General features: G+C 40.9%; 1 protein-coding gene across 1 annotated transcript; it reads right to left on the bottom strand.

Moving 5' to 3' along the window:
* LANCL2 (LanC like glutathione S-transferase 2) lies at positions 1–27,755 on the bottom strand (the record flags this gene model as incomplete). The annotated part of the gene is made up of 9 exons (XM_079538668.1): positions 1–116; positions 1,119–1,191; positions 2,897–3,073; positions 5,097–5,279; positions 8,772–8,918; positions 9,768–9,915; positions 12,787–12,994; positions 17,694–17,811; positions 27,555–27,755. 9 exons carry the CDS (start codon positions 27,753–27,755, stop codon positions 1–3), a joined length of 1,371 nt encoding a protein of 456 aa, XP_079394794.1.

Below are 27,755 nucleotides of genomic sequence, written 5' to 3'. Positions count from 1 at the left end.
TTAGCTGTCCTGTTCCATTTTGTCTTCCCTCCTCTGAGGTCCAAGTTCAAATGCTGGAAACCGGGAAGTTTCTGGTACTGAAATATCTGAGAGGAAGTGAATAGCTCCAGCCATACCTACAAAGCAAGGAGACAGATTTTTTGCAGCTTGGGACATTGAAATATCGCTGTTGACAGCAAAGGCAATCTAGCACCTTGCTAAATCTTTTTTGAGTAAACGTACAACTTCTAGAAAGGCAAGTTTATTGTATTTGCCTAGGAAATTAACTTCCGCTTGAAAAGCTCAAAGGCAGAAACAGGCTTATCTCTGCTGCTGTTCTTAGCACCACAATCTCAGTGCTACTTCAGTTAAGAAAAAGTAAATCCCAGTTTGGACCATCTCTCACATTTTGAGCAACTCTCATTGATCACTTCCTCAGTCCAAAAGCAAAGGTGCAATTTTATTACTCCCGTGATACACCCCTTCATTCTTTGTTCATGAAGGGGGCAGCAGGAAGGAAAAAAAAATTAGTATTTTTTTTTCCTCAAATTTGACACAAGGAGGTCTTTAGAAAAAAATCACATTAAAAAAATGCAATAAAATGTGCATCAACACTGAAGCAGAAATCATCCTGACTACTGTTGGCATTGCTCCACATCAAGTATCAAAGCTCTTCTACTACATACTGTCTGTTTGCCTCTTCCTTCTACAAATGCCTACAAGGGATCTCCCAGGGATAAGAACGCTGTCCTTTTTTCCCCATAAACATCAGCACAATAACTCTGCATTTGTAAGAGATGCATACAACTACTGCTCTCTTGTGTTTATGCCTGGGGTTGGTTTACTTGTAAAATAAACCTGCTTTGTGTGCTGTAATTTCACTTACTTGTGATAGGTGGCACATTAGGCTCACTGCTCTCAGAACAGCAGCACTGTTTTATATCCTACTTTATCTGTGATTTCTTGCTACTGTGTTTTAAAACTTAGCGATGAGATACGGTGTAGAAAAAAAGTTACAAATAAAGAAAACATACAAAGCTCTAGGAAAATATTTCCAAACTCCCAAGCATGTCCCAAAACTGCAAGGTAGCCCTTCTATCCTGTACAATACAATACTATTTGCAATACAACCACTTTACCTTCAAAAAGAGAATAAGGACGGTCAGGAATACGGCATCCATGTGCACCATATTCCAAACACCATTCAGCAAACTGTGGGAAACATAAAATGTATTTATTGATTAATTTTAAATTTAAGATCATTAAATGCAAGTTTGAAACCTGCATGGGAAGACATTTTCACAGGTACTAAATGTAAAATAGTGTAAGCAGAGACACAACACAGTACAAGACTAATTAATCCCACTTCATTCGTGACAAGGATGCAATTATTCTTTAAGACATGTATTTCCACAGTGGGAGTTTCAACTTTGCAACAACATAATTAGATGGGCTGTACTTAATTCCCAGTTTTTAAATAAACTGTGCAACACACCAGTGAAGAAATACTGCAAGAACAGATACAAACAGTTTCTAAGTCAGAAATTTTCATCAGTTCTTATCTGTCTCAGTGCTTAACTCATCCAGTTCCTAAGGACTTAAAGAGCTGTTAATTGCATTTTTGTTTTCTTCCACTTCCATACACTGACTTAGAATACTAAATCTCCAACTGCCATTAATAGCTTTATGTATTTTCTCTCTTAGGAAAAAAATCATCAAGAAAGAGCCATTCAGACCTTGGAAGCTCTGTCCTGAATCTAAAAAAACCCAACAAACAAAACAAACAAAACAAAAACCCAGAACCCCAACAAAACAAAGCATCATAGAACTACAGGGCTCCCCCGGTCAAGAAATGCAGAGCAACAGAAATTGGCAGCACTGCACAGAGCTCCCTGAAAATATACAGCAGTGAATGACAGGAAGACACAGAAACTGTGCTGAGAGCCATGTATGCTCAGTAGTGTAGCTCACACTTCAGCAGTGGATGAGTCCACAAATAATGTCACATATTTACCATGGCAGTGTTAGGGGTTTATTGTATTTTCTAGGATGTGTACAGGTGACATAGGTGAATATAAGATGACACAAATATCAACTTTTTAAAGCTCTGCTGGTGGTGGACAGGCTGACAGTAGAAATGAAAGCAGTAGCTTTCAATGTGGCTCACCTATAAGAGCCCAAGATGCACCTCATCAAATCTCCCATTGTACTACCTTTAAACAAACCTCTATTAAATAGCTATATATGCGATATGAAATTCAGTATCAGTAAATTAAGTAGAAAACGAAACAAAAAGCTCTTTTGAGATCAAGAAATAGGGGCAAAAAAAGCTTTCTTTGAGAATTGCTAGCATAATCAGAGCTGATAGCAGTTGACAGCAGAAACTAGATTGGCAGAAAAATTCTGAGCATGTCTTTCTCTACAATTTGTATGAATGAAAAAAATCTAAATGAGCAGTTAAATAACTGCAATTCAGAGCTCTGAAAGCCCCAGACAGTAGTCTGAAAACAAATAATTACAAAAGACTACAAACAGCATCGCTTGAGGAGCTGAGGATGACAGTAGAGCTCTCAAGGGAATAATTAGCACCACATAACATTCATCTCTTATTGTTCAGGCAAGCTAATTTTCAGACATTTACACCACAGCAAAGTGGTGTAAAAAATTTAGGGTATTTTTTTCAGTCTACATATTAAGACATAAGTGTCCACATAAGCAGAGTTGAAGTTGTCTAGTCAAGGCATTAGTTAAGAGGAATACGTGATGCTATGCTCCTGTCCCACTGAGTTAGCTTCAAAGGCAGCAGTCAGTAACTTAGTTTGATCACTCTATTTACCACATAGAAATGAAAGGAAAATTACATGAAATGAAATGCAGGAAAAGGAACAGTGATTTTGTTGGGATGCAGAAAGCTCACCTTGCAAGCTCGGTAGAGGTACTTTTTGTCCTGAGTTAGGTTATAGAGAGACAAGAAGGAGTAGCCATTGCCAGCAGTACCATGGCAGATCCCGTAGCCTTTTCTCAATAAACCTCTTTGCCAGATGACATCACTACACTCCATAGCATCTTTCAAGTACTTGTCCTCTTTAAAAGTCTGTGGAACAAAAACAAACACATAAATAGCAGTATTAACAAAAACAAAAGGATGATGCACCTGGAAAATGCTTTGCTGTAGGGGTGGAGTTTTTCATATACAGTTTATTTTTGAATTTTAAGACTCCATCCATCACAGACTCGCCTTTCTTCTAAGTCGCTTCTTTTCTCCCTGCATGGAAAAAGGTAAGTGTTAAAGCTTTTGTATCTGAAATGAGGATCCCAAAGAAAAAACTCACAAGTTCATGGCCCTTGGTTCCACAGGCTGTAATCAATTTGAAGGGTACATGATCCTCTTATACTCCCCTCCCCCAGTCCCAAATCACTATATTATCTGATTTGAAATAGAGAAATATAATTCTTGTTTCCAAGAAATGCAACAACACTGGGCATCAAATTTGGTCCTGAATAGCTAGGTTCTCATGCATCTGAGTAATTCTCACTGGTTATTCACTGCCTGCTTTCAACTCCATTCCAAAAAATGCAAGAGTATCTCTTTGCAGAGAACAGGGCTCTCTTCTCTATCTCAAGCAGAAGTAGAAGCACTCCATTACCTTGGTTAGTATCTGCATGGGAAGTAATCAGAGGTAAAGCCAATTTGGGCAAAGGATCAGATTTACAAAATATACTGAAGTGCATTTTGAACACAACTGAAGCAAATTTTGAGCCCATTGAGGGAGCAGAAAAAGAAACACCAAGCAGCTTAGCTGAACAGCACCACAGACTTCCATCTACATAATACTCTCTTCTCCTGTGCCTGAGTCACACAATAGATTAACAAGACAAAGAAAGAAGAATAATTTATACACTACTGCAGATGCTTTTTTGCAGATGGCATCCACTGCAAAGATGCTATTTATTAATGTAAGATCTTGAATGTTAAGTGTTTCTAGTAAATCCATAACCTTGATAAAGAAGATCTCCCTTTCTGACCAGGTCTGTCAGCTAATCAGTAGTAACTTTTCAAACGAAGGTCTGGCAACAGCATTTGATTTCCAGGATTAATGTTGCTGTCTGTTATCAGAAGTCCCAGTGCTTGATGAGAAAGCACAGCCAGCACAACATACTCCAATTTTTCTTAATCTTTCAAAGAGCAGATAAAAGAGAAAAAGCATCACTTTGTCACAGAAAAAGAGGACAAAGGAAAACTGCTAAGCAGAACTTGGTCCTATTCCTCTCTCATCTTGGAAAGGTCTGCAGTGATAAGCCAGCCTCCTACTACAGTCCAAAGCAAAAGCAAATGTGACTGCTGCTGCATTTAGCAGTGCTGTAAGAGTTCACATTTCACAGGTAGCAGCATAAGTAATTATTCCATAAACAAAACCTGCTTTTTATCAGCTTACCCAAAAGCCAACCAAGGAATCTGCCAAAGAGGGCTGTCAAATGCAGAAATAAATTTGCATAAATTTAATTAAATGGCACACTTTCAAAAGTCATGCAAGTCAGAAGCGCACAACACAAGCAAGATAGCCAATCTAGTTAAGGATGGAAAGGAGCAAGCAGGAGGCTCATGATACCTAGGGAGTTACATTTATGCCCTAGAATGGGCCTGGCATCTTTGTTCTGACATTAAGTTCTGAAGTACCGTCACAAAATAATGGAGTAATTCAGAAAGACATTCTTTAGCAAAACACATGAACCTACATTTTTAAAAACCAACATAATTCTTAAAATGCTTGGGATGAAGATTAAAATAACTTAGGCCAGAACTGCTCAGAACCAGGATTCTGATATCAAGCTGCTGAACTACGTTGGCGCTTTTTCAAGAAAGCCTCAAGTCTATTAACAACTCACATCCCAAGAAGCAATTTTATTTATTACTTCTTTACAAACATTCGTACATAGAATTCTGAGATATTTAGGTGCCTAGCCCAGGGTTCTCATTTGAAAGCCTAGATCCGGAAAGACTTAAAACACAAGACTTAGAATCCAACAGGCCTACGTACAGGTCCTTCTGAAAAAAAAAAAAAAAAAAAAAGAAAAAAAGGAAAAAAAAGGGTTTATACAAACAAAGAATGATTCACCTTATAAGCTTGCATGAGCATGTGGATGACTCCAGGGGCGCCATGGCACCAGTGAACCAATCTGTCAGTCTCATTGCTCAACGACGATGGGTAATTCCCAGATCTGAACTTTTTATGGCGCACATAGTCAATGCTTGGCTTCACCAACTCTGTCAAGGTCTCCTGGTCCACATTTGCAATTGGCTAAAGACAACACAGAAAAAAAACCAAAATCAAAGTAGTAATAAATTGGGTATCAACAATTATGTGCCCTATTTTCCATTACTCTACATATATGCCCTTGATCCAAAATCCTTTGTCACTTCAGGCAGATTTAATTAGTGTCTGTTCACAATATCCTTACAAAGAGAGTGTTACAACAAACATAAAGAAACTGGGACACCAAGTTGTTACCTGTCTTACTTGAGGTGACACAGAAAGACTACAGAAGAACTGAGAACAGAACGCAGCCTTCAAGATGCTTCTATTTATATCTTAATACTGAGAGAGTGCTCACAGGAAGAAGACAGTTTTATAGATTAGTTGCTTATAATGCTTACTTAAAACACAGTGGGTTATCCATTTTAAAAATAACTAACGTGGACAAACCTGACAAACGTTTATTAAGGTTGAAGTTTTCCATTGCAAACAGAACTCCATGAAGCTATGGATTATAAAACTGCATCTCTGATGTCAGAAGCAACAGCTACTTCTCAAAGCAATTAAGTATCTTTTTTCTACGCATTCATCCTTAGGAAAGAAGGATTCAGAATAATAATCTATTTCTTTCATTTAGTTTACATCCTTCCCAAAAGGCAAATGTATCCATCAAACTGCACTTCCTCAATGTCTGTTGGTCTGTAGCTGTTCCTGGTTGATATTCCTTCCTCTACCGGCCCACTTCACAGTATTTTCATAACAAAGCTCTCTATTTTTACACAGCCTGGATAAGTTAATGAGTTCTAGCAACTGGTGGAACAACTGTGGGAGTCTACAGAAGCTAATAACTGGTCTATTTTGGTTATAAATGACTTGTCTTTGCTGATTATGTCATACAATTTTATTGTTTCCTACCAGCACATTCGCATTCAAGGGCTAAGAATGCTGCTATCATTCACAGTCCTACAGCTACATGACTTTAAGTATCTATATTCTTAGTAACCTGAAATAATCTCTACTTAACCTCAGTTAGGAAAGCTATGCTGGAGTCCTGCCCACCATATCACTAGAGCAAATTCCTCTTCTGTCCTTTTCTGAGTGCAAGGACACCTGAATATAGATCAGCTACTCATTAAGAATACCTTGGAGTTAATAAGCCCAGAGTATGGAAGGTCTCATAAAATCTTTGTTTCAGGATTCTGATTTCATATTGGAATCCTGCAGCAAAAGGTAAGACAGGCACCAGCAATAAGTGCTATTCAGTTTTGAGCTGTTCAAGGCAAGCACAGAGCAGGGTTTAAGTGAACTTATGACTGTCACAATAACAGAATTCTTTACATACCTTCTCACCTTATGCTTCTACGAAGATCTATGCACAAGCAAGTTCCTTTCTCCTGAACTGCTGAGGTTCCTGGCACCTAACTGTCAATAGCACATACTGATATGTGTCCTCATTATCTAGCCAAGAGGACAGATACTCAAATAGATATTTTTGTCTCAGCATCAGTGAAGGAGCTGGAGATTTCCCAGCTATAGAATCACCTCCTCTGCCTCCTGGATTACTTACTTAACACTGCTGAGCCCTTACGCTCACTGTAGTTGTCTATAAGAAGATCCCAGACACATTCCCTCACAAAGATATTACACAGAAGCAGTAATTGGTGGTCTTTGTATCTCAGGTGCTAATTTGGATGCTTTCTCTGTTACCAAACAACCACCCAGCAAATCATATAATGATTTTTTTGCTGAATATACAGACAAATTTTCCTCACATGGAGTAGGAGGGATGGGGGGAAGGACGGACTTTGACACGTCATCTTCATCTGCAGCAGATGACTCAACTCTGTATGACTCACAATGTTTAATGTATAGTGAAAAGACAGTAATCTAATGCTGCATAAACAATAGCTTTGTGGTAATTCTTAAAAACAGCAATTAGATGTAAAGGAAAAGACATTTATGATTTTACCATGTAGATAGAGTAGAGCTTAAACAAGAACACACTGCATTTGTGGTATCAGACTTTGAATAGCAAATAAAGGATGGAGTCTTTAAAAAGACTTCTTTAAAGAAATGGATGTTTCTCAGAAAACCCAGTGAAAAAAAGGGAAGTCAGGTAAGATGAGATAGCTGGAAAGGGTGAACCACCAAGAAACCATCAAGGACAGCAGGAAGTGAAGATAAGGACACAGTAAATTAGAGCGTCCCGAGGCATCAGCAGATGTCCACTGTACAAAAGACCCCAGGCAGCAGAGCATCAGCCACTTTCACATCAAAGTCATCTGCTTTAGCATGAACTACTGGTAGAAGTGGTGTGAGCTGATCTGAAGCAGGCACAGAAAAGTCATAGCATCTTTTGCAAAAGAGGAATGGCTGAGCAGTAGCAACAGTTAATGCTACCTCAGTCACTTTTGCGAAGAGCATCTGTACAGATCTTTAGGCTGAGAGGTGAGGATGTACATTCCTTCCACTTGCCTGAAGGACAGTCATTTTCCATAAGCCGATCAGAAAATTACCATTTACGATGATGCATAGACCGGCAGCATCTTCCAAAACCAGAAAATTGTATGATACAGATTCTGCAGCATTATGGCCAACTTCTGTAATGAAACATACGGGATCTACTTCCAGACTGTACAACAAAAGAACAGACATACAGGTCTGTCTTGAAAAACATAATACTATTTGAGGATATAAAAGCAGGGGGAAGAAGGGATTTAAGTACAATATACAGGTATACAAAAGAGAGGTATCTTAGTAAAACATGAAGAGAAGAGCAGCGGTCAGAAACACAATCAGGAACATCAGATTTTTTGGGGGCAGAGAGAGAAGAGAGGCAGAAAAGGAAGAGCATAAATTAATAAAACCATACTGAATATGTGATTAAGGACAATTTTCCTTAAACTTCAACATAGTAGGAAAAAAATAAGTCACAGAAGAAAAAAAGGACATGAAGGACAGGAGGCAGTGATCACTCACTGAAAAATAGCAAAAATTGAAATAGAAAAAACTGAAGAGTGACGGATGCTGAGCTAAATGAATATTTAGCTTGCCTAACTGCAAGTATCAGAAAAAGTAAACATGAGGATGAGTACCTGACTCTCTTTCTTGAGGATAGAAAATTTCAGAATGTTGATGCTCTCAACTGCAACCCACACACACTCACAAATACATGGTGTACTCCGGGGCAAGGACATAGGTCTTGCCATACAAGCACAACACAACGTTGACATCCTGGAGTAAACTGCAGAAAAATGAGTCCTCCAGACGGAGGTCTAACAGGAGCATTAGAGAAGCCTTGATGCTGAGAGGCAAGGCTTAATTCACACCAATGCAAGGATAGACAAGCCACAGTTTTCTTCTGCCACTGGGGCCTTTTTTAGTGCTGTTCTTTGCTGCAGGGTCTAACCCCTAATTCTGAATCCCTGACCTACCACAACACTGCACTGTGCATGCTTGAAACCTGAAATGGAGATCTTCTGATGTAAAACAAGACATCACTGGCGTTTCATCCCAGCCCACGGAAGACACTCTTACCTGCATTAGCATGTAATAGATCCCAGCCACGCCGTGGGCCGCTCCAACATACTGCTTCCTGTGCCACTGATATAACAGAGGACAACGCTCTGTTTTACGTTCCTCCTTTGAGAAGTTTTTCCCTGATTCAATAATGGCATCTATTACCTAAGAAAGAAAACACATCCCTTCCATCTCATTTGCTTTGATTCACAGAGTTTTGTCGTGACTAGAATCACACTGAATATAAGGCACAATAAACAGAATGACCATGATATTGCTTTGGACTTGAGTATTGAGGTAAGAAGGAAGTTTCTGCCTCAGTGACAGAATCACTTAGATTTATAAGAGAAACTGAATCTTAAAAACTTCTCATCAGTTTTTTCCAGGCCTGCCTTCTCTGGTTCTGGTATCTGAAGAAGACATGCATGTTCCCCACTGAATTCTCCGTCTTCACACTTCTTTCCTAAGGTTTTCCAGGTTTTCCATAACGATTTCTCACCCTCAACTGCTCCAAGCCCAGTTTCACAGCAGATCCATTTCCATAACTACCTGCAGACCTGCCACGTTAGCTTCCATTTCAATCCCAGCCAGGCAGCAGGGAAAGAGACTGAGTTTGTAGTTGTAGATTCTCTCCTCTCCAGCCTCATGCTCCTAATCCCTTGAATTACATGAGGAATGATTCCAGTCCAATTGCGCAAGTATTCTGTGCAGTGGAACTGCCAGGTCACAGCCTGAAGCAATGGCTGAGCATCAGGTGAGAAGGCATGGCTAAAGGGGTGGAGCCTGGATCCACTCCTCCTCACCCTCATTTATGGGTTAACAGCTGAAGAAGTAGCATCTCTTAGATAGAGACCATACTTCTCTTGAGCAGTCACAGGTTGTTGGAAGGGATGAGCCAGTATTCCTTCTTTATTACCTGTTACTGCTCTGCAGTACCTGTATCCCACTTGAAGTAACTATCATCACCTTCTTCTGCCATACACTGTGGCACTGAGGAGAGAAAAAAAGTCCTACCTCTTTGATAATGGACTGCGGAACAGTGTCTGAAGCAATTTCTGTATTCAGGTAGAGCAAGGCATACAGGTAACCAGCTCTGCCATAAAGCAGCTCATCTGGAAGTTCAGCATCCATGCTTATGACTGTCCTTTGCAGCTGCAACAGCCTGCATCAGACAAGAACAGTAGGGTGAGATAAAGCATCTTCTCTAGACACTATACTGGCCTATACATTGCACAAACCATCAAAACAGAAGCAGTTACAGTACTTAAGTCCCATAACTTCCTTTCATCATCTCCTCAGCTGGCTGCCAGCTCTACACACCAGAGTAATACATATGTGCTGTCCCTGACAGACAGGCAACTTGGAGCCAGTGAGTATAGTGAAATAAGTGGCTTCCAGGCAGAGAGAAACACATATACAGGTAATGGGCTGGAAACCTACTCCAATCTAGAGCTAACGCTGCTTCCAAGAGAGACCAGGAACACCAACCTGGAGATGCTATCTGACAACTAATTTGCACTGAAGCAAAAAGATTCACAGATGCCAGTTACATCACTTCTGATCTCAGAGATCAATCAAACGAAATGTCAGTTAAATTGTAAAAGTAGCTATAAATGAATGGGAAGAATGATGAAAACTCCTGGAACCTCTAGTAATTTCACCTGAGCAAGGACTCTTAATTATAGATGCTTCAGAGGGGAGAAAAAAAACACAACACTCTGCACTCCCCTTCCCTAGATACGCATTTTTTCAAATGATTAATAATATAGTTTAGAAAGAGTGTTGCTATTATGCAGAAGTGTTTGGTTGCCTATAGTAGCGGAAAAACACCTTGGGCTGGGCACTGCAACTCTCACATGCTCCACTGAGCATTCCTGCTATTACTCTACCAGTCTGCTTTCAAACTGAGAAGCAGAGAAATTGTTATCCTTCCCATTCTTTCTCTCTCTGTTCTTATTTTTCACTAACTAAAACTAGCTATTAGATGAAACCATGGAGATAATCACATTTTAAATTTGGGGAGGGGAAAAAATAATCTGGATTAAGAGGAAGATCTATTCCCAGATATCCTTAATAGCAATTACTTGGCAGAAATGTTAGCATCATGCTGGAGCAAAAACACAGACCTCAGTGGTTTGTTCACACTGTCACTGCTTAATATCTGTGAAAAGCTACCCACAAAAAGGAGCTTTCTGTTATTATTCCTTTCATGGAACTACTCTTTGGACTTGCAATTAAATTATTTTCTTTTAAATGCCCACTGTTAGGTTTCAAGTCATACTATAGCTAGACAGCTTCAAGGTAAAAAGTTATGTGCAATCATATATACACTCTCACTGCTGATATCCTGAATAGATGTAGGTCACTCCAAAAGTAACACCTCCTATTGATTTCCATGTAACTACAACACATACCAAAAGCACAATAAAACTGACAGAGCAAGTTCTCAACTACAAAACACTATTTTTCAACACTGTCACCACCACTAGCTATACATTTTTGCCAGTGATGAACAAGAGCCTGCATGCCATGCTTGTAAAAATCCTCACCAGCAGAGAAATCCACTGTTTCACAACTGTTTTGTTCTAGGAAAACACTGCCCTCATAGTTCATCCTTCATTGGCCCAAACAAATGGAAGTCAGAAGGTGCCACATTCAGACTATGCAGTGGATGGGTTGGACAGTCCAGTCAAGACTGGCAATATGCTCCATTGTCTTCAAATTGGTATGGGGGCTGGTATTATAATGCTGCAAGACAAAAGCTATCTTCTCTGGCCTGACTGTAGAAGTCCAGCCTTTAGCTTAGTCAGCATTACAATGTAGTAGTCAAGAGTTGATGGTCTGCCCAGGTTCCAGAGAGTCCACAAGGATCACCCCTTTTGTATCCAAAAAGACAAGATACATCACTTTAGCCACCAAGGACTGCATCTTGAACGTTTTACTGTATGGGGAATTCATATGTCATCACCCCATGGAATGCCACTTTGATTCCAGCCTGTAATGGTGTCTACATAACTATGTAACTGTAACTATGTCTTGTCATGATGCAATTCAAGAAACTGCCACTTTCAAGCTAGTACTGGTTCAGTGGATCATGACAAACTTGCACAGGGTTTTCTTTCCGTTCCCATGTGAGCATGTCATGTGGCAACAAAATGTAATGGAATACTGGCAGGAAGGTTCATCTTCTATTGCCATGCCACCAACATCTGCCTCTTATGTTGTGAGCCAACATAATAAAATAGAAGCTATTGCTTTCAGGGCATCCCTGGCATTTCTAAACGAAACAAACAAACAAAGGGGAGTTGGGGGGGGGAAAACGGAAGGATGTAAAGAAGCAAATACTCAACCTCCTTCTCAGTCCTCTGGAAAGGAGTTCCCAAGCGCAGGTAAGATTAAAAGATTCACTGCTGATCTCATTTTGCTCTAGTCATACTTCATGCCTTACAGAAACACTGCCTTCCTAGCTGCATCTAAAATGACATGCCTAAGCTAACTATCAACGCTAAAAGCAAGGAACAAACCTTTCATTCACTTCAAAACTTAAATATTCATTCAGGAACAGTAACTGATATTATTCAAACTAGGATTCTAGATTACAAAAAGATGGATTATATGCTCAAACATAAACCAGAGATGATGACATGAAGCTAGTATGCAAATTCTGATGGGGCAAGGCATGCTGCAAAACTGCTAACACATGCTTTACAGAAAGCATCACACACTGCACAAGCACATTCTGTCAATGAAAGGTGTGCAACTTCTATTACTGTAACAAAAATGAAGATGTGCATGCACTACAGATATGTCCAGGACATCCTGTTCTTAGAGCAACTCAGAAGACTCAGTGACCCACTAAATACAAGTGTAAGCCAGATTTAATAATGCTAAAAGTCAATCCTGTATTCTACTGAAAATACATCAGTACAGAAAGTACCTCCATGTTTTAATCTTGTCCTCCATAACTGAAATTGCTAATTTTACTGAGCTCTACAAAAGAAGGTCATAGCTTTTCCCACCTTCTACCACTTACCTAGCAACACATTCCTTAGATTCACTTTCATTTTTCAGCATGTGATAAACTACTGCACCCACTGCCAGCGGCCCAGCATCACCACAGAGAAAAGTAACTCGTCTGCCATTCAGATTGCGAAGGATTCTCTTCACATAATCGAGAGATCGCTGCAAATGGCTTTGGTTCTTTGTGACACGGTACAGTTGGAGATACAAGAGGGCAATGCCTGAAAAAAACACATGAGAAAGAGATTAATTAATTTTCCCTTCTGAATACATCACGTTACCATCTTAGAGCCACTGAACAGTAAATCGAAGAGATATTTGGTCAGTTAAAGCACTTCAGCTAAGGGTCCTAGCTTTGCAATAGGAACACATCAGTCTGTCTTTATTACATTTCTATTTGGATCATGACAAACATCTAAATTTGTTAGACTGAAGCCCAACAGAACATGCACTATTAGCACAGAATTAAGACAATTCATGACTCGGGTACTAAAGCTTGGAGAAGAAATCACTTAAAACTCAAAATCTTAGGGTAACAAGTATACCTACAACCAAGCAGACTCACTTTATAATACTGATCTGTTATAGGCAAAAAATGACCTATTTCCCATTTGATTTTTAAAAGGATATTTTAAGCAGTTCTTGGATTCAAGTTGCCAAGTTGTTTATAACGCCTGAATGAATTTCACAATGGCATGATAACACCTGAAGATTTAAGCTAGCTTGTAAAAGCCAGAAAGCGAACAAGTCCTAAGAGAATGCTGGAAGGTTAAATCAAGCTTTACTCCATTACAATGATTATATAGTTTTCATTTAAAACAAAACAAAACCCAACCTTAAATCTACATCATTGCAGCTTTTAATGAAGTGAAACAACTCTAAGTGGATGTTTCTTGGCCAACTAGAAGTATACATGCATAGAAGCAATAAATGTATCTTCTGACCATGCTGCAACTCAAACTCCTCTTTTTTGAGCAGGGAGGAGATTCTTCTGTGCCATGAATAAAGTGGAGAACGAACTAGACACACTTAGTTCCATAGAGAGGCTTTTTGAGGAGTACAAGAATGGAACCATAAGAGCAGTGGTACATGCTCAGATGTTCTCTGGGTCAGCCTTGAAAAGGCATTTACAGTTGACTCCAAGAAGGCTGCTACAGAGCTTGGTTAGGCCAACTCAGTGGCACAGGAGACTGTGGCCTATTTAGTATCACCTTCATCAAAGCAATGGCAGGAAAACACTGCCTCTGAGGCTGTTGGCCTGACTGGCATTTCTACAATTCTTTCTCAGATTGCACCAAATATGCAGATCAAGGCTGTGTTCGGAAATTAGCCATGAGGTCAAGATTATTCAACCCTTTCTTGTGCAAAATGCTCCAAGACATTTGCCACATACAAACAGTATTTGTATTAGGATATAAGCACAATGGACTCTACCATGGGTTTTAATATTGGTATGTGACAACAATAAGCACTCCAAGATTTTGAAGATGCTTCCAAAGTACATGTTCAGCCAATATTCAGTACTGCTCACCTCCACTAAGATTTGTCAAGACTTGGTACATAGCAAGCAGGGCAGTTCTTTTCAGATTTGGCTTTTACTTTCTGATTTTCACATTCAAGCAAAATGTTGCAAGAAGCAAGCTTGGGGAGAAAGTATTTTCATTAAGTTTTTCAAAATCCAGACCATTTTAGTATTTTTATTGAGGCAATTCCACAGAAACCTTGCAAGAATTTTACAGCTTGAAGCAAATGTAATTAGCAATCCTTCTATATAACAGAAAAAAAAAATTCTCACTAGAGTGCATTACTTGTTCAGCTAACGATGGTTGTGTTAGTTTTAGCTTATAACTAACTTTCAACATGCTCAGTAATGTCTGCTGTCAGTCATGGTGTTAGAATCACACAATTGCTGGGGTTCAAAGCTATCTCTCATCCAAGCCGCCTCGCTAAAGCAGGCTCCATACTGTAGGAACACAGGAAAGCATTCAGGCAAGTGTTTGAACCCTTCTTTTTTTTGGCTCAAAGTATGCTTTCTGAGGCATTTCTTGCAATAAGACTGACTTATCTAGGAGATGAGAGTTGGATGTTGCTGTGTGGCAGTCAGCATCACTGTGTGGACAATTCTACATTTAAAAGCATTTCTTTACATCTAAAAGCATTTCTCTTCAGAAGAGAGTGCTCAGGACTGTTTACTGGTGGAAGACCTGGCCTGTGACCAAATAACTCCAGCTTGCTATGGGAGACTGGGGGATAATACCATTGTATGCTGTGAAGGCAAGATACAAGTGGGCACCTCCATACTCCCTCTTATCTGCTGGCAAGGCCCAGAAGATGGGAACAAAAGGAGTTCCTGTAGAGATCCAAAAGCCAGAAGCTGTCTCTCCAAAAAGGAGCTGACTCAACCACTTTGGACTTATTTATAAGCTTGTACAGCAATTGGAAAGTTTCTCCACTGTCTCCGTCATCGCCATCATCGTCGTCAACTGAACAACAATGCCCAATGACCCACCTCTACTGAAGATCAACCTATAAGCAAAGCTGGAATCCATGGTGGTGACTATCTTCCTCTTGCTTCCTACAAAAACTCCTTGCTTTTATTTCCTATCTTTTCTATTGCCCATCTTCCCTTCCCCATCTCCCTAAACGACTAGGATTTGTAATAAACTGGTTGGGCTAACATTTGACCTGCCGCGTCTTAATCTCACTGTCGGCTATACATACATTAAAAGAACCTCCTTTTCCTCCTATAAATTGGAGCGAGACAGCAGGTTTTGAATATCTCCAGACAAGGAAACTCCAAAACCTCTCTGAGCAGTTCCAATGCTCTGCTGCCGTCACAGTAAAAAAAATTTTTCCTCATGTTCAGGTGGAACTTCCTATGTCCCAGTTTGTGCATACTGCTCTTTGTCCTGCTGCTAGGCACCACTGGAAAGAGTCTGTCTAAATCATCTTGATTCCCCCCATTAGATACTTATAAGCATTTGTCAGATCCTTTCTCAGTCTTCCCTCCTCCAGGCTGAACAAGCCTCAGATCTCTCAGCCTTTCCTCAAAAGGGAGATGTTCCAGGCCCCATCTTTGTGGCACTCTGCAGGTGACCCTTCAGTAGTTCCCTGTCTTGCTTGAACTGAAGAGCCCAGTTGTGGACTAAGTATCCTAGATGAGGCTTCACTAACGCGAAATAGAAGGGGATGATAAGCTCCCTCAACCTGCTGGCCATGATCTTTTTCATGTACCCAAGATATCATGGGCATTCTTGGCTACTTGACATCTGCTGCACTCACTCACCAGCCAGTCTTAGACCTTGAAACATATCTATCGTTTACACATGAATTGTCTAAAACATCCCCACTCATCCACCCACAGTACTGTGCTGAAATATCAAGAAGAAAGTGAAGAAATTTTGCATTTCCACTGCCAAAATTAGGACTAAGCATGGAAAGTTTTTTCAGGCTGCTTCCCCCTCTCTGACAGAGATAACAGAACAGATCTCCTCATGGCACACATCAAACACGCTATGCTAAAATCAGAAGAATGTCTAAAGCATAAGATAGAGCAGGAATACAATTCGCCATTGTAATTGCAAAGCAGCACTTTAGAGGCCAAGATGGAAAAGTGTTTTGGAAGCTTGAAGAGCAGTGGCTGTGTCAGGCTTGACATCTGCAGGCTCTGCCTAAAGGATCAGTAGGGTTCACTCATATTTTGACAGCATTAGTACTGCAAAGTAAAAGAACAGTGGTGTTTAGGGATAAACAGCACTTGCACACACATATTTCTCTTCATATAATTCACAATTTTGCAGTCTTACCTCCATTCCACTCCTTCCCACATGCTCATTTTAACATTTTTGTACAGACAAAACAGCAGAGCCAAACTACCCTCCGGTGCAGCCTCAGCAAGCTTGCAGATGACACCAAGCTGAGCAGTGCAGTCGATGCGTTGGAGGGAAGGGAAGCATCCAGAGGGACCTGGACAGGCTGCAGAAGTGGGCCTGTGTGAACCCAATGAGGTTCAATAAGAACAAGTGCAAGGTGCTGCACTTGGGCCGGGGCAATGCCAGGTATTTTTATATAGACTGGGAGAAGATCTCCTTGAGAGCAGCCCTGCGCAGAAGGACTTGGGGTCTTGGTGGACGAGAAGCTGGCCATGAGGCAGCAGTGTGCGCCTGCAGCCCGGAAGGCCAGCTGTGTTCTGGGCTGCATGAAAAAGGGGCGGCCAGCAGGAGAGGGAGGTGATCGTCCCCCTCTGCTCGGCTCTTGTGAGGCCCCACCTGCAGCGCTGCGTCCAGGCCTGGGGCCCCCAGCACAGGAAGGACGTGGAGCTCTGGGAGCGGGGCCAGAGGAGGCACTGAGATGAGCAGAAGGCTGGAGCAGCTCTGCTGTGAGGAAAGGTTGAGGGAACTGGGCTTGTTCAGCTTGGAGAAGAGAAGGCTGCAGGGAGACCTCATGGTGGCCTTCAGTGCTTGGAGGGAGCGGATAAACAGGAGGGGGAACAGCTGTTTGTGAGGGTGGATGGTGATAGGACAAGGGGAATGGTTTTAAACTGAGACAGGGGAGGTTTAGTTTTAACTAGCTCTAAGACAGTTAAGCAAAAAAAGTGAAAATGACTAATTTTAATAAAACCTTAAAAAAAATGACAGGTAATTCAAAAGAAGTAGCCTTAAAAAATCCATTCATTTTGCAAAATGAATATCTCAATATACAAAAGCCTATTAACTCTCTATAATGAGATTGTTGGTCCACTGAAGCCAATGGAAGTCACTGCAGACAACAATGACCAACGTTATAGAGTTAAAAGAAAGCAACTCATACTGTATCAGAGTTCTGCTACTGCTCCTATGAGGATACCTAAAGGTCCTTTTGCGAAAAGACTCACTCACGCCATTCAACAAACATTCTTCATTCACTGTCTAGCTCTCTCACCAGTCCAGCCGGTATAGGCAGAGCAGTCGTGGGGATCTGCTGTCTTCAGCCCTTCCTCCATTTGCTGCAGAAGGTCCTTGATTTTTGTCTGGATCCGTTTTGTGAACTGAGCACTGACCTGTGAACAGAAAAAAGGAGAAAAGGAGTGAGGCAAAAAGGAAAGAATCCAAGAAGCCAGGTGTTCCACTTTTCTGTTTGGAAAAACAAACAAACAAAAAAAAAACCAGCCACCAAACAACAACAACAACAAAAAATACTGCAGAATAAATATTATATACAGCAATCAGCAATGTCAAAGAAATAGCTAAAGGAAAATAAATATTTGTGTTTAAGACCAAGTCAAAATCAAAGCCATCACTTTAAATGATATAATTCATAATTTATTCATATCTTATTTTTAAATCTAACTGATTGCTCAGTCTGTGATCACCATACAAAAGGCAAGTGATCTAGCCATAAAATGCCCTCCCTCTTACTTCCTGCTCTCCTCTCCTCCACCAAATACCATTAGGATTGGCACACTCTATCATAAGAGAAGGTTGTTAAATGCAGCAAACTACAAAAGAATAACCACTTGAAAAAATAAGCTAGGCATGAAGATATGTAAAAGCAGCTTGGCAGCTCTAGCTCATACTTTTTACCCTTTGGCACAAAGTTGAAGAAACAAACCCTTGATTTTATCCATTCCTTGCTTTTACTTTCAAGCAAGAAAAGTTTACAGATAATTATATACTAAATACTACACAGAACACTTTATCTTGCCACCTCTTGTTAAACTTAATGTGTGGGTCAATGCATTACTGATTATTCCCTTAAGACTATGGAGCATGGAAATAGTCAGTTAACAAATAATTGTTTTCCCTACTAACCTCCATTAAAAAGTGCATTCATGAAGTCCCATCACAGGATAGATTTACATGTGCAGTGAAGAAATCAGGAAGAATACTCAAAAATGTTTTATTATACACAATATGACTTGCTAATTAACTTTTGCTATTAATACATTTATTAAAACTATTTATTATATTTAAGTAGAACCTGAGAAGAAGAAATAAAAAATTTCCTTGCTAATTGGGCTGCAAGAAAAGCTTTATCAGTATCAGACAGCTACACCACTCTGACAAGATAGTGATCTATGCTAATTTCACAGGGCAAAAAAATATTTCGTGAATGTTAATTTTTCACCATCTATAGAAACATCCAAGCATGTGTCACTTGTCTTCCCTGTCTTAGTTACCCAGGCAGGAACAATAAGAATAGAACCTCTCTAGGAATAAGAAAGCCAGCAGCGCTCTCTCATCCCCAAACCCAGGTGCCACAACAAAGTGGTCATCAGCATCCAGAAAAAGAGCATTATACAGTTTTGCTGCTTGTCAGCTCACAGGCAGAATTAGCCACTCCATTCTGAATTGTGTTTGATACACTTGAATCATGCTTCTACACTTGCTTCCCAGCACACTCCCTAGTAACAGCTAGAACAAGTCAGATTGGTGAAGGTTTGCTTGATTTAAACACGTCTACATCTATGATTTCTCACTATAGAAAGTGAAGTTAGCTCATTTAGGAAGGCAAGCTCTTGTTCCATTACAACACATTCCAAAAGAAGAGGAGTTCAGTTAAAAGGCAAATCCCAAGTGCTGCTGTGCAATTGATCACTCAGAACACGCATTTTGCATCCTGTTCAGAGTGGAGCTTCAAGCAATGAATGCAAACACAGAATCACAGAATCTCTGGAGTTTAAAAGTCATTTAGTCCAACCCCCCTGCAATGAACAGAGACATCTGCAGCTAGATCAGCCCACTCAGAGCCCAGTCCAGCCTGATCTTGAATGTCTCCAAGGATGGCGCATCCACCACCTCTCCAGGCAACCTGTTCCAGAGCCTCACCAGCCTTACTGTTAAAAAACAAAACAAAACACCTTCTTCCTTCTACTCAAACTAAATCTCCCCTTAATTTGAAACCACTTATCCCTGTCCTATCACAACAGACCCTGTTAAAGAGTCTGTCCCCCTCCTTCTTATAGTGCCCCTTTAGATACTGAAAGGCTTCCCATCTGGTCCCCCTGGAGCCTTCTCCTCTCCAAGCTGAACAGCCCCAGTTCTCTCAGCCTGTCCTCTTGACATTCACTTGATAAAGAAATCAGAAAGATAGCAGGAATCACTCAAGTCCTCTGACACACTCAGAAATGTCTAGGGTCAACAGCTCAAATCCATTTTACAGTGATGAGATAGGGGAGGGAAATTGTGCCATTACACAGCATGTTGCACAAATATCACTCCAGCCTATCCTAGGAAACAGCAAGAGCTCTCTTTAGCATTCTCCAATAACTTGAGAAGTAGAACCAAATACAGTAAGAAGCTGGCATCTGCTTTTCAGCTTTCATATGGCATTAAACATCTTTCTGTTAGGAAACCATACCGTCCATACAAAAAAACCCCACCCCCAGCCCTTTCAGCCAGCCCAGTGAACAAAACACAAAGGCAGGGCTTCTCTCCTTCCAAAGCTAGCTGTGCCAAAACTTAGGCATATGGCATAGCAGCAGGAGCTGATGCATGCAGGAACAGTTCCGTTTATCTCACAAGAGTGAACAAAGGTTTTACAAAGTTTATTTACCTACTGCACATCACAAGTAGGCTGGTTACCTTCTTGTTCTGACAATACACCTGCTGTTACCAGAATGAGTTATTTATTAATCAAACACCAGATCAAATTACTTAAGAGGCAGGAGGAAAGAATTAGGACATCAGGACAACTAGGTTCTCTTTTGAAACACCAGTTCCACAGAAGTAGTTTAGCTAAGGCTGGCATTTCCCTCTCTCCAGAATGTGAACTCTAACTCATTTATCTTGATTCAGTGCTAGGAAAAGCAAAAACGAAAGGATTTTTTAAATTATGGTTATAATCATTTATCAACATAAACAAAGCTAATCACAAGTTTATGCCAGTGTGGACAGGTTAAGGACAGCAGTTTTCCCCAGATAACTACTCCTCCACCACTTTCTTTCTTGCTGCTACTCTAACAGAGCACTGTTACTGTTCATTTGATAGGATTCCACTATAAGCTCATAAGAAATGTCTACATGCAAGAGATTAATTACATAAATAAATTAATGTTGAAAGGTGGGTTTTTAAGGTTTATAAACCTCCTTCAAGGAATCTTATGGAAGCATTACAGTCACACATAAGGCACACTAATTGGCACTGAGCTCATTTCAGGAGAAGCATATTCATTTTTTGAGGATGATTCCAGCTGGCATTCTGCCTGTTCTGCCAGCAACTCACTATTCTCATTCCTGTTGGGAAAAAAACAAAAATCAGGATACCTGCTCTTCGCTAACCAGTATCACATTTACTCCACGTTCACAAGACACAGTGATAACACGGGCTGAAGAGTATCTCTCACAAGAAATGCTTCACTCCAGGAATGCAACTGCTGAGTTACTCCCCCTGCTGCTGAAGGAATAACATATCACCAACCACCACTCAACGTTTAGACCAGCAAAACACAAATGATGAGTGCTAGCCCCCAGAAACACCCATAAGAACCCAGAACTATACTGTCTAACAAGAAAGGCTCATGAAACAAAACCAGTGCAGAAAAATACAGCTATGTTTGTTTTGTAAATTAACTGTTTTTTGACTTATTTGAACTACAGTACCTTTCCTCCTGCACTGAGTCAGGATCCAGAATGCAAAGCTACACTCCAATAGAAAGTCTTCTGAAAGCTACTACGAACTTAAGGAATGTAAGCATACCACCATTCAGCTTTGGCACTAATGACATGTTGAACAAATAACGCTGTTCTCCGCATTACTTCCTTCCTCTATTTGCATTCTTTTATTTTGCAAAACTCTTAAAAAGAACTTCAGTGATTTTTTTTTGTGAACCTGGCACTTTAGTTGCACAAATACATCTCGATGCAAATAATAATCTCCTAAAAAATTATCACTTGCACTGACACACCAATTCTTAATGAATAACTTCTTCATTACATTCAGCTGCACAGCTGTGGCTTTACAACAAAGCAGCACCAATCACTGATGAAGGAACATGCAGTTGCAATATACGTGCTTTATATTACGATTTCAGGAAATGAAGTGAAGCACATAGCTTAGAAGTCTTCCAAGCTTTAAAATAAGGTACGCATATTTGCACACCTTGTGCTTCAAACGATTCACATAAGCATACCACACTGCTTATGTAAACCTGACAGAGCAACTGGGAGCCCATGGCACTCCTTCTGTGGATAGTAATAGTCTGATTTGAAAGCCACAGGATGAGTTATTTCATTTAATTTTTTCAAAGATATTTAGATATCATCTAAATATTAGATATTTAAATTTCAAGAACACCTCTCATCACCTAATTGCATCACGATGCATCTAAGCAACCTGTGTAGCCTGATGGCAAGACAACAGAGAACTGAGCTCAGCTTCCTGAATAGCTGCCAACATCTCAGTCTTTCTTGTCACCATCTGTTCCCAAAACAACTGTCTTTCTGTTAATTCTTCTCTATCATTATGAGTTCTTTTGGAGGACTGAAAAAGGAAGCAAATGATTATGCAGAAGTAGCAAAGAGATGGCCTACATGCAGAATACTATCCATCAAACAAGCAAAACTCCTCTATTTCATCTCAGCTCAAATCACATTAAGGAACAGAGGCATTTCAGAGAGAAGTGACTTCAATATTGGTGAAGACCAGAAGACTACAGCGCTGGGGGTTTTTTTGGGAGGGAGGGCAAAGAGTATTTCACAAAGAAGAAAATAAACCTCAAGCTGGCACCACAGCAGGGATTCATTCAAAAATCAGCCTGCTGAGAATCACAGAATCACAAGGGTTGGAAGGGACCTCAAGACATTGAGTCTAACTCCCCCAATAAAGAAAGTACCCTACATAGGTCACACAGATAGTTCTCCAGATGGGTCTTGAATATCTCCATAGAAGGAAACTCCACACAAGTGCAAGACTCCACACTTGCTCTTGTTAAACCTCATCAGGTTCCTCCCTGTCCAACTTTCCAGTCTGTCCAGGTGCTGTTGAGCAGACAGTGCTGTGTCACCCACTCCTCCTAGCTTTGTATCATCAGCTAACTTGCTGAGGGTGGACTCAATCCTTTCATCCAGGTCATCTGCTGATGACAACCCTTTGAGCTTTGCCAATCAGCCTATTGTCAATCTACCTCACCATCCACTCACCTATCCCACATTTCCCAGGTTTCATAATAAAAGACATGACAGACACCGGTAAGGAAGAGCAGGAGAAAAAAAATCAAAAGGCAGCATTCCACTGAAAGATGAAACCCTGGCACTTGTGAAGTCATTGGGAACTCTGCCAGTGACACTAAGGTAGCCAGGTCTTACACTCCATGTGCTGCAGCATACGCTTACTGCAGCGGAATGAGATCCTGTGCTCACTCCACAGAGCTCCTGCAACAGCAGAGCAGAAACAAGGGCAGAAACAAGGAACCCAAGAGCAGAATCCAAAGGGTTGAGCTGGGAAGCGACCCACGTTTTTGCAGATAAAAACGAGATTTACTTTGTTTCTACCTAAATCAAAACACCTTTACATCTCCAACAGTAACATTTTTTCACCTCTGAAAATATCAGGTAATGATTTCTAATAACTCAGCCCATTAAACAGTTAAACATGGGTCTCTGCTACTGCTCAATTACATTCTTCCATTTCTGCAAAACCAAATTACTTGAAACACTGCTGTCTTAGAACATATTGCCCTATTTTTCAGTGCCATCTCTGTACTTACTTATCATGTAAGTGATAGTGAGAAAAAAAAGAGGGTGGTGGGCTAGGAGGAGGAAGAGAGAATCATTAGCTATAAGCAAACTATTACAAATGTCAACTTTGGAATAAACCTTAAATGCACATAACACCCTGCCTCAGAGAACAGAGGGAAAGCCAGCAGTCCATTCATGTTACACAACAAATTATTTAAAGCAAGACAGAAGTGAGGCTGTATCTAATGCATTTACATGTAAAATAAGCTATATGTCTCACTGGTAACTGACTGGAGAAAAAAAGAGTAAGATTTTAGATCATCATTCTATTCTTCTATTTACTGATAGCAAAAACAAATGCAATTTAACATGATTGACAGATGCTGAAGAACACTATCCCATGTTCTGGGAAACGGAGGATGATAAAGCAAAGGAGTGCTACTAACACCACTGGTACTCCAGGTAGCCTAATACCAGTGTGCTACTTCTTGACAGGCAGGAAGATAAAAAAACTACTGTGAGTGGGATATAAATTTACTCACTACACAGAAGTCTCCACCTCAGCTCGAACATTTTCCAGTGTTCCACAAGCTGTAAAAAAAGCTAAAATTTCTCCCAGTACTGTCTAAATTATTTTGGTGCACAGAGCGCAGGAACTTCCACATAGTGAATTCGACAGTACATAAATGTCCTGTAGTCAGACTCAATTACCATATATATTACAATTTCATTTATTTTCACCAAAAAACACTACTACCTCCTATTGCACTTGCTCATGTGACTAGTCAGAGAATATTAGCAAACACATCTGCAAGATGAAACTAGAAAATGGCAAAGACAGGACAGATATAAGAAAATTTGATCAGAACTTTGGTTTTAGTCTAAGAAAGTGTGTATTTATTCAGAACTGGCTGGCTAAAGCCAAACAGGTTTTAAAAGCCAATTAAAGTATGAAAGCCAGTCCTGAAAATTAGGAAAGATCTTCAAAAAGCATCATAGAAGTGCTAAATGGTATTTGATGCCAATATGCAGTGTGAGAAAGAAGTAGCAGCTTCTCTTCTCAGACTACTGACACTGTCCTGAGTAGTGCACAGTGAGGGGCAATAAAAATGATTCTCAGCCTGAATTTTGACCAAGACTCACAAGAATTAAAATAAACTTTCCTTCAACAAGAAAACGACTTGTCATATTCAGAAGCCTATTAAAATATTACAATATCACACACCTGGCATTTTCTGGAGCACCAGAAAATGGCCAAACAAAGCAGCAGTCTGAAAGAAATGCAGATGCCACAACTTGGGAATATCCCACAACTCAGACAAAAAGATGGGAAAAAAAAAACATTTTTTGGCACTAGAGGTTCAATTTGGCCTTCACTGCACAAGTGGTGCGATCCCCATTAGTGCAAGTGGTTGCAGAGTCAGTCCCACAACAGGTGGACCCTGCTGCTCCCAGCACAATAAATGAAATTCTCAGTAACTCAACCAACACAGGAAGAACTGCAAGGAGGGGGACCAAGAGTGAGGCAATGGAAAAAAATTTAGGCCTTATTCCCCCTCTTTATTGCACAAGAGGAAGAAGACTGAAAAGCCATTAAATTCTCAGAATGGGATACTGAATTAACCACCCAAAAGATAAGTAAATATTCTTTATCCCTGCAAAGTGATAACTTCTCCCAGCTAAAGGCTGTTTCTGCTCCAGTTCAAGTGGAAGGAGAAAGCAAAGCACTGTACTGCTCGAGACAGTTATGTTTTGGCTCCCAACCGCAGGGGCCCAAACACTTCTACAGCCACCATTAAGAACAGGAGAACTCATAATAGAACTCTCTACGATGCAAAGGAAAATACCAAAATGTCTGCTTTTCAACTACTAATACTTTCCCCAAAAAAGCAACTAAACCAAATTAAAAATTAAATTAAACTAAACAGATAAACTGTTTTTACCCCCATGAACTACAAAGTATGCTTTGCTTTCAATTTATACCTATCTATTTATTTCTTTGCCCCTAGCTATTTACATTTCCAGTTTGAAAGCATTTGGACCACCCTAAGATGACATCTATAGGTACATTTCCAGGGAAAAGCATCGCTATAGAGTTCAAATAGAAATGAAAAAGGCTATGGAATATATACATATTTAATCAAAATAGTCATTTTTTTAGTGCTACTATTTTTAAAAAAGTAAATCAGCAGGCCAAAATCCTGTTTGCTCCTCTCTTCCTCCCACACTCTAACTTCTTTACATATACCCTATGCATATAAGCACACACATCCACACGCAGCACTTTGCCCCAATTGTCTCACATTCTAGACAATGACTTGAAGAGCTCCTTGTCCTTTTATCAACTGGATTAACTTTACATAGCAAATATGGCAGCTTATGAAATCAAATGGAGGGCATAATAATGCAGTGCCTTCTGTGACAACAGCAGAACCCCATACAGTTCTTGCTGTCATTATGTGAGTCACTCAATTCTCACCATTGCACACATCAGCAGATGGCAGGAAAAAAAAAAAAAAGACACAGTGCACATAGAGCTTCTGTAGGCTAATTTCATTTTCAGGAAATTTGTGCTAGTGCACAAAACAGTTTACAGAACAGTAAGTCTCCCAACCTGTGTAAAGTCCTTTCACCCTCACAGACGCCTTAGATGTTCCTCTGACAGGACTAGTGTCTGTTCAATGCAGCAAACAAGCAAACAAACAAAAATAAACACACACACACAAAAATCAAAGCAAATCAAAATGACTACCCTAAAATACCCATCAGGAAGTCTCAAAAAGGCAGTATGGAATAAGGACTGATTAGAGGCAAATGTTGCCAACAGTATAAATACACACAAACATACTCCAAGCCATGCTCTAACCCAGAAATACACAGAATCATTACTCAGAAATTGCAGATGCAGAAACAAAAAGAAAATGTAGGCACAGATCTACTCTCTCCAGCAAAACACAGAGCTGAAAAAACTCCTAGTAGGCCTGCTGAAAGTTAGTGTAACTACACTGCTTCAATGCAACACAGAAGATGACTTGTTTTTTTTCCAGAGGAGTTCCATGCTTTTGAACACTGCAAAGCCCCCTCTCTGTCTTCATACTCCAACTCAACACATGCGGATAGGTTTTTTCATACTTTAAGCCAAATACAAAAGAAATCACAGTTCTTTCCAGGAAAAAGAAAAAAAGAAAAAAGGAAAAAAGGAAAAGAAAAAAAAAAATTTAATGCTGGGTATTACTGTCTAGGATTTCTGTAAAAACAAGATTTTACTCACAAATCTACCTTTGCTTTTTAAACCTTTTCAAGCTCCATGATCTGCTTTTGACAGCTGCAACGAGCTCAAACAGTAAGAAACCAAACCCCAAGAGTGCTCCTTTCTGTGCACCCACACTTCATTCACTCCACTCCCAACAATTAGTAAAAGCTCTAACTCACCCTGACCAAGAGCTAGCATGTGCCTTGCTAAGTTTTATCTCGCTCACATGCTCTGCACTTCACCCAAGCACAGGTGAGAAAAGTTACTTCTGCACCTCACGCATTTGTACTTCCAGCAACGTCACCACGCAATATCTTCATTGGAAAGATGACATTCCTTCCGCAGCTTACACCAACTCGTGTGCAAACAGCCCATGCATTTTTTGCCTGAGATGCATGTGGGAGAGCAGCTCACCAGCAGCACACGGTGTCAAGAAAACAAGCAGAGTAGAACTGCCTTCAGCGTTACCGCACAGGCCTCCTGCAGGCCACCCAAAATAAAGCGTTTTCGGGAACGTAACCACATGCCTTAAGAGTCACCACTGAAGGGAACGGCCCAGCGATACCCGAAGCGGGAGCACCGCTGCCGCCCACCTGTGCGCAGCCCTTCCTTGCTCAACGCAGGGCGGCTGCAACGCCGCTGGGCCGCGAGAGGCCGGCGGGGAGCCGTTCCGCATCTCCTCTCCCCAACACACACTTCCCGAGCCGAACTTGGGAGGGCCGCAGGCGGCACCGCAGGAGAGCGGCACCCATTTCGGGGCAAGCAGCCCCAAGTCCGGGCACGGCGCCCGGCCCGCCCCGCACGCAGGCCGCGGGCGGCCCGGACGGGCAGCAGGCCCGAAGGCGCGCAGAGCGGCTCCCTGCCGGCCCTCACCTTCCCGTCCGCGCCGAAGGGGAGAGCATCCTCCGCCGCCGGCGGCAGCAGCGCCCGATCCCGCTGGGCCTCCGCCGCGCCGTGGGCTGCCGCGGCTCCCTGGGGCTGGTAGTCGGGGTAGGGGTTGGCGAAAGCCCGCTCCTCCATCTCCGCCTCGCCGCCCAGTTGCAGCTTCAGCCTCTTGGACACGCTCTCTCCCAT

Source organism: Tetrao urogallus, assembly GCF_951394365.1.
Source record: "Tetrao urogallus genome assembly, chromosome: 7".
NCBI lineage: Eukaryota > Metazoa > Chordata > Aves > Galliformes > Phasianidae > Tetrao > Tetrao urogallus.
The sequence above is the reverse complement of the archived record's forward strand: the minus strand, read 5'-3'. Positions and strand labels throughout refer to the sequence as shown.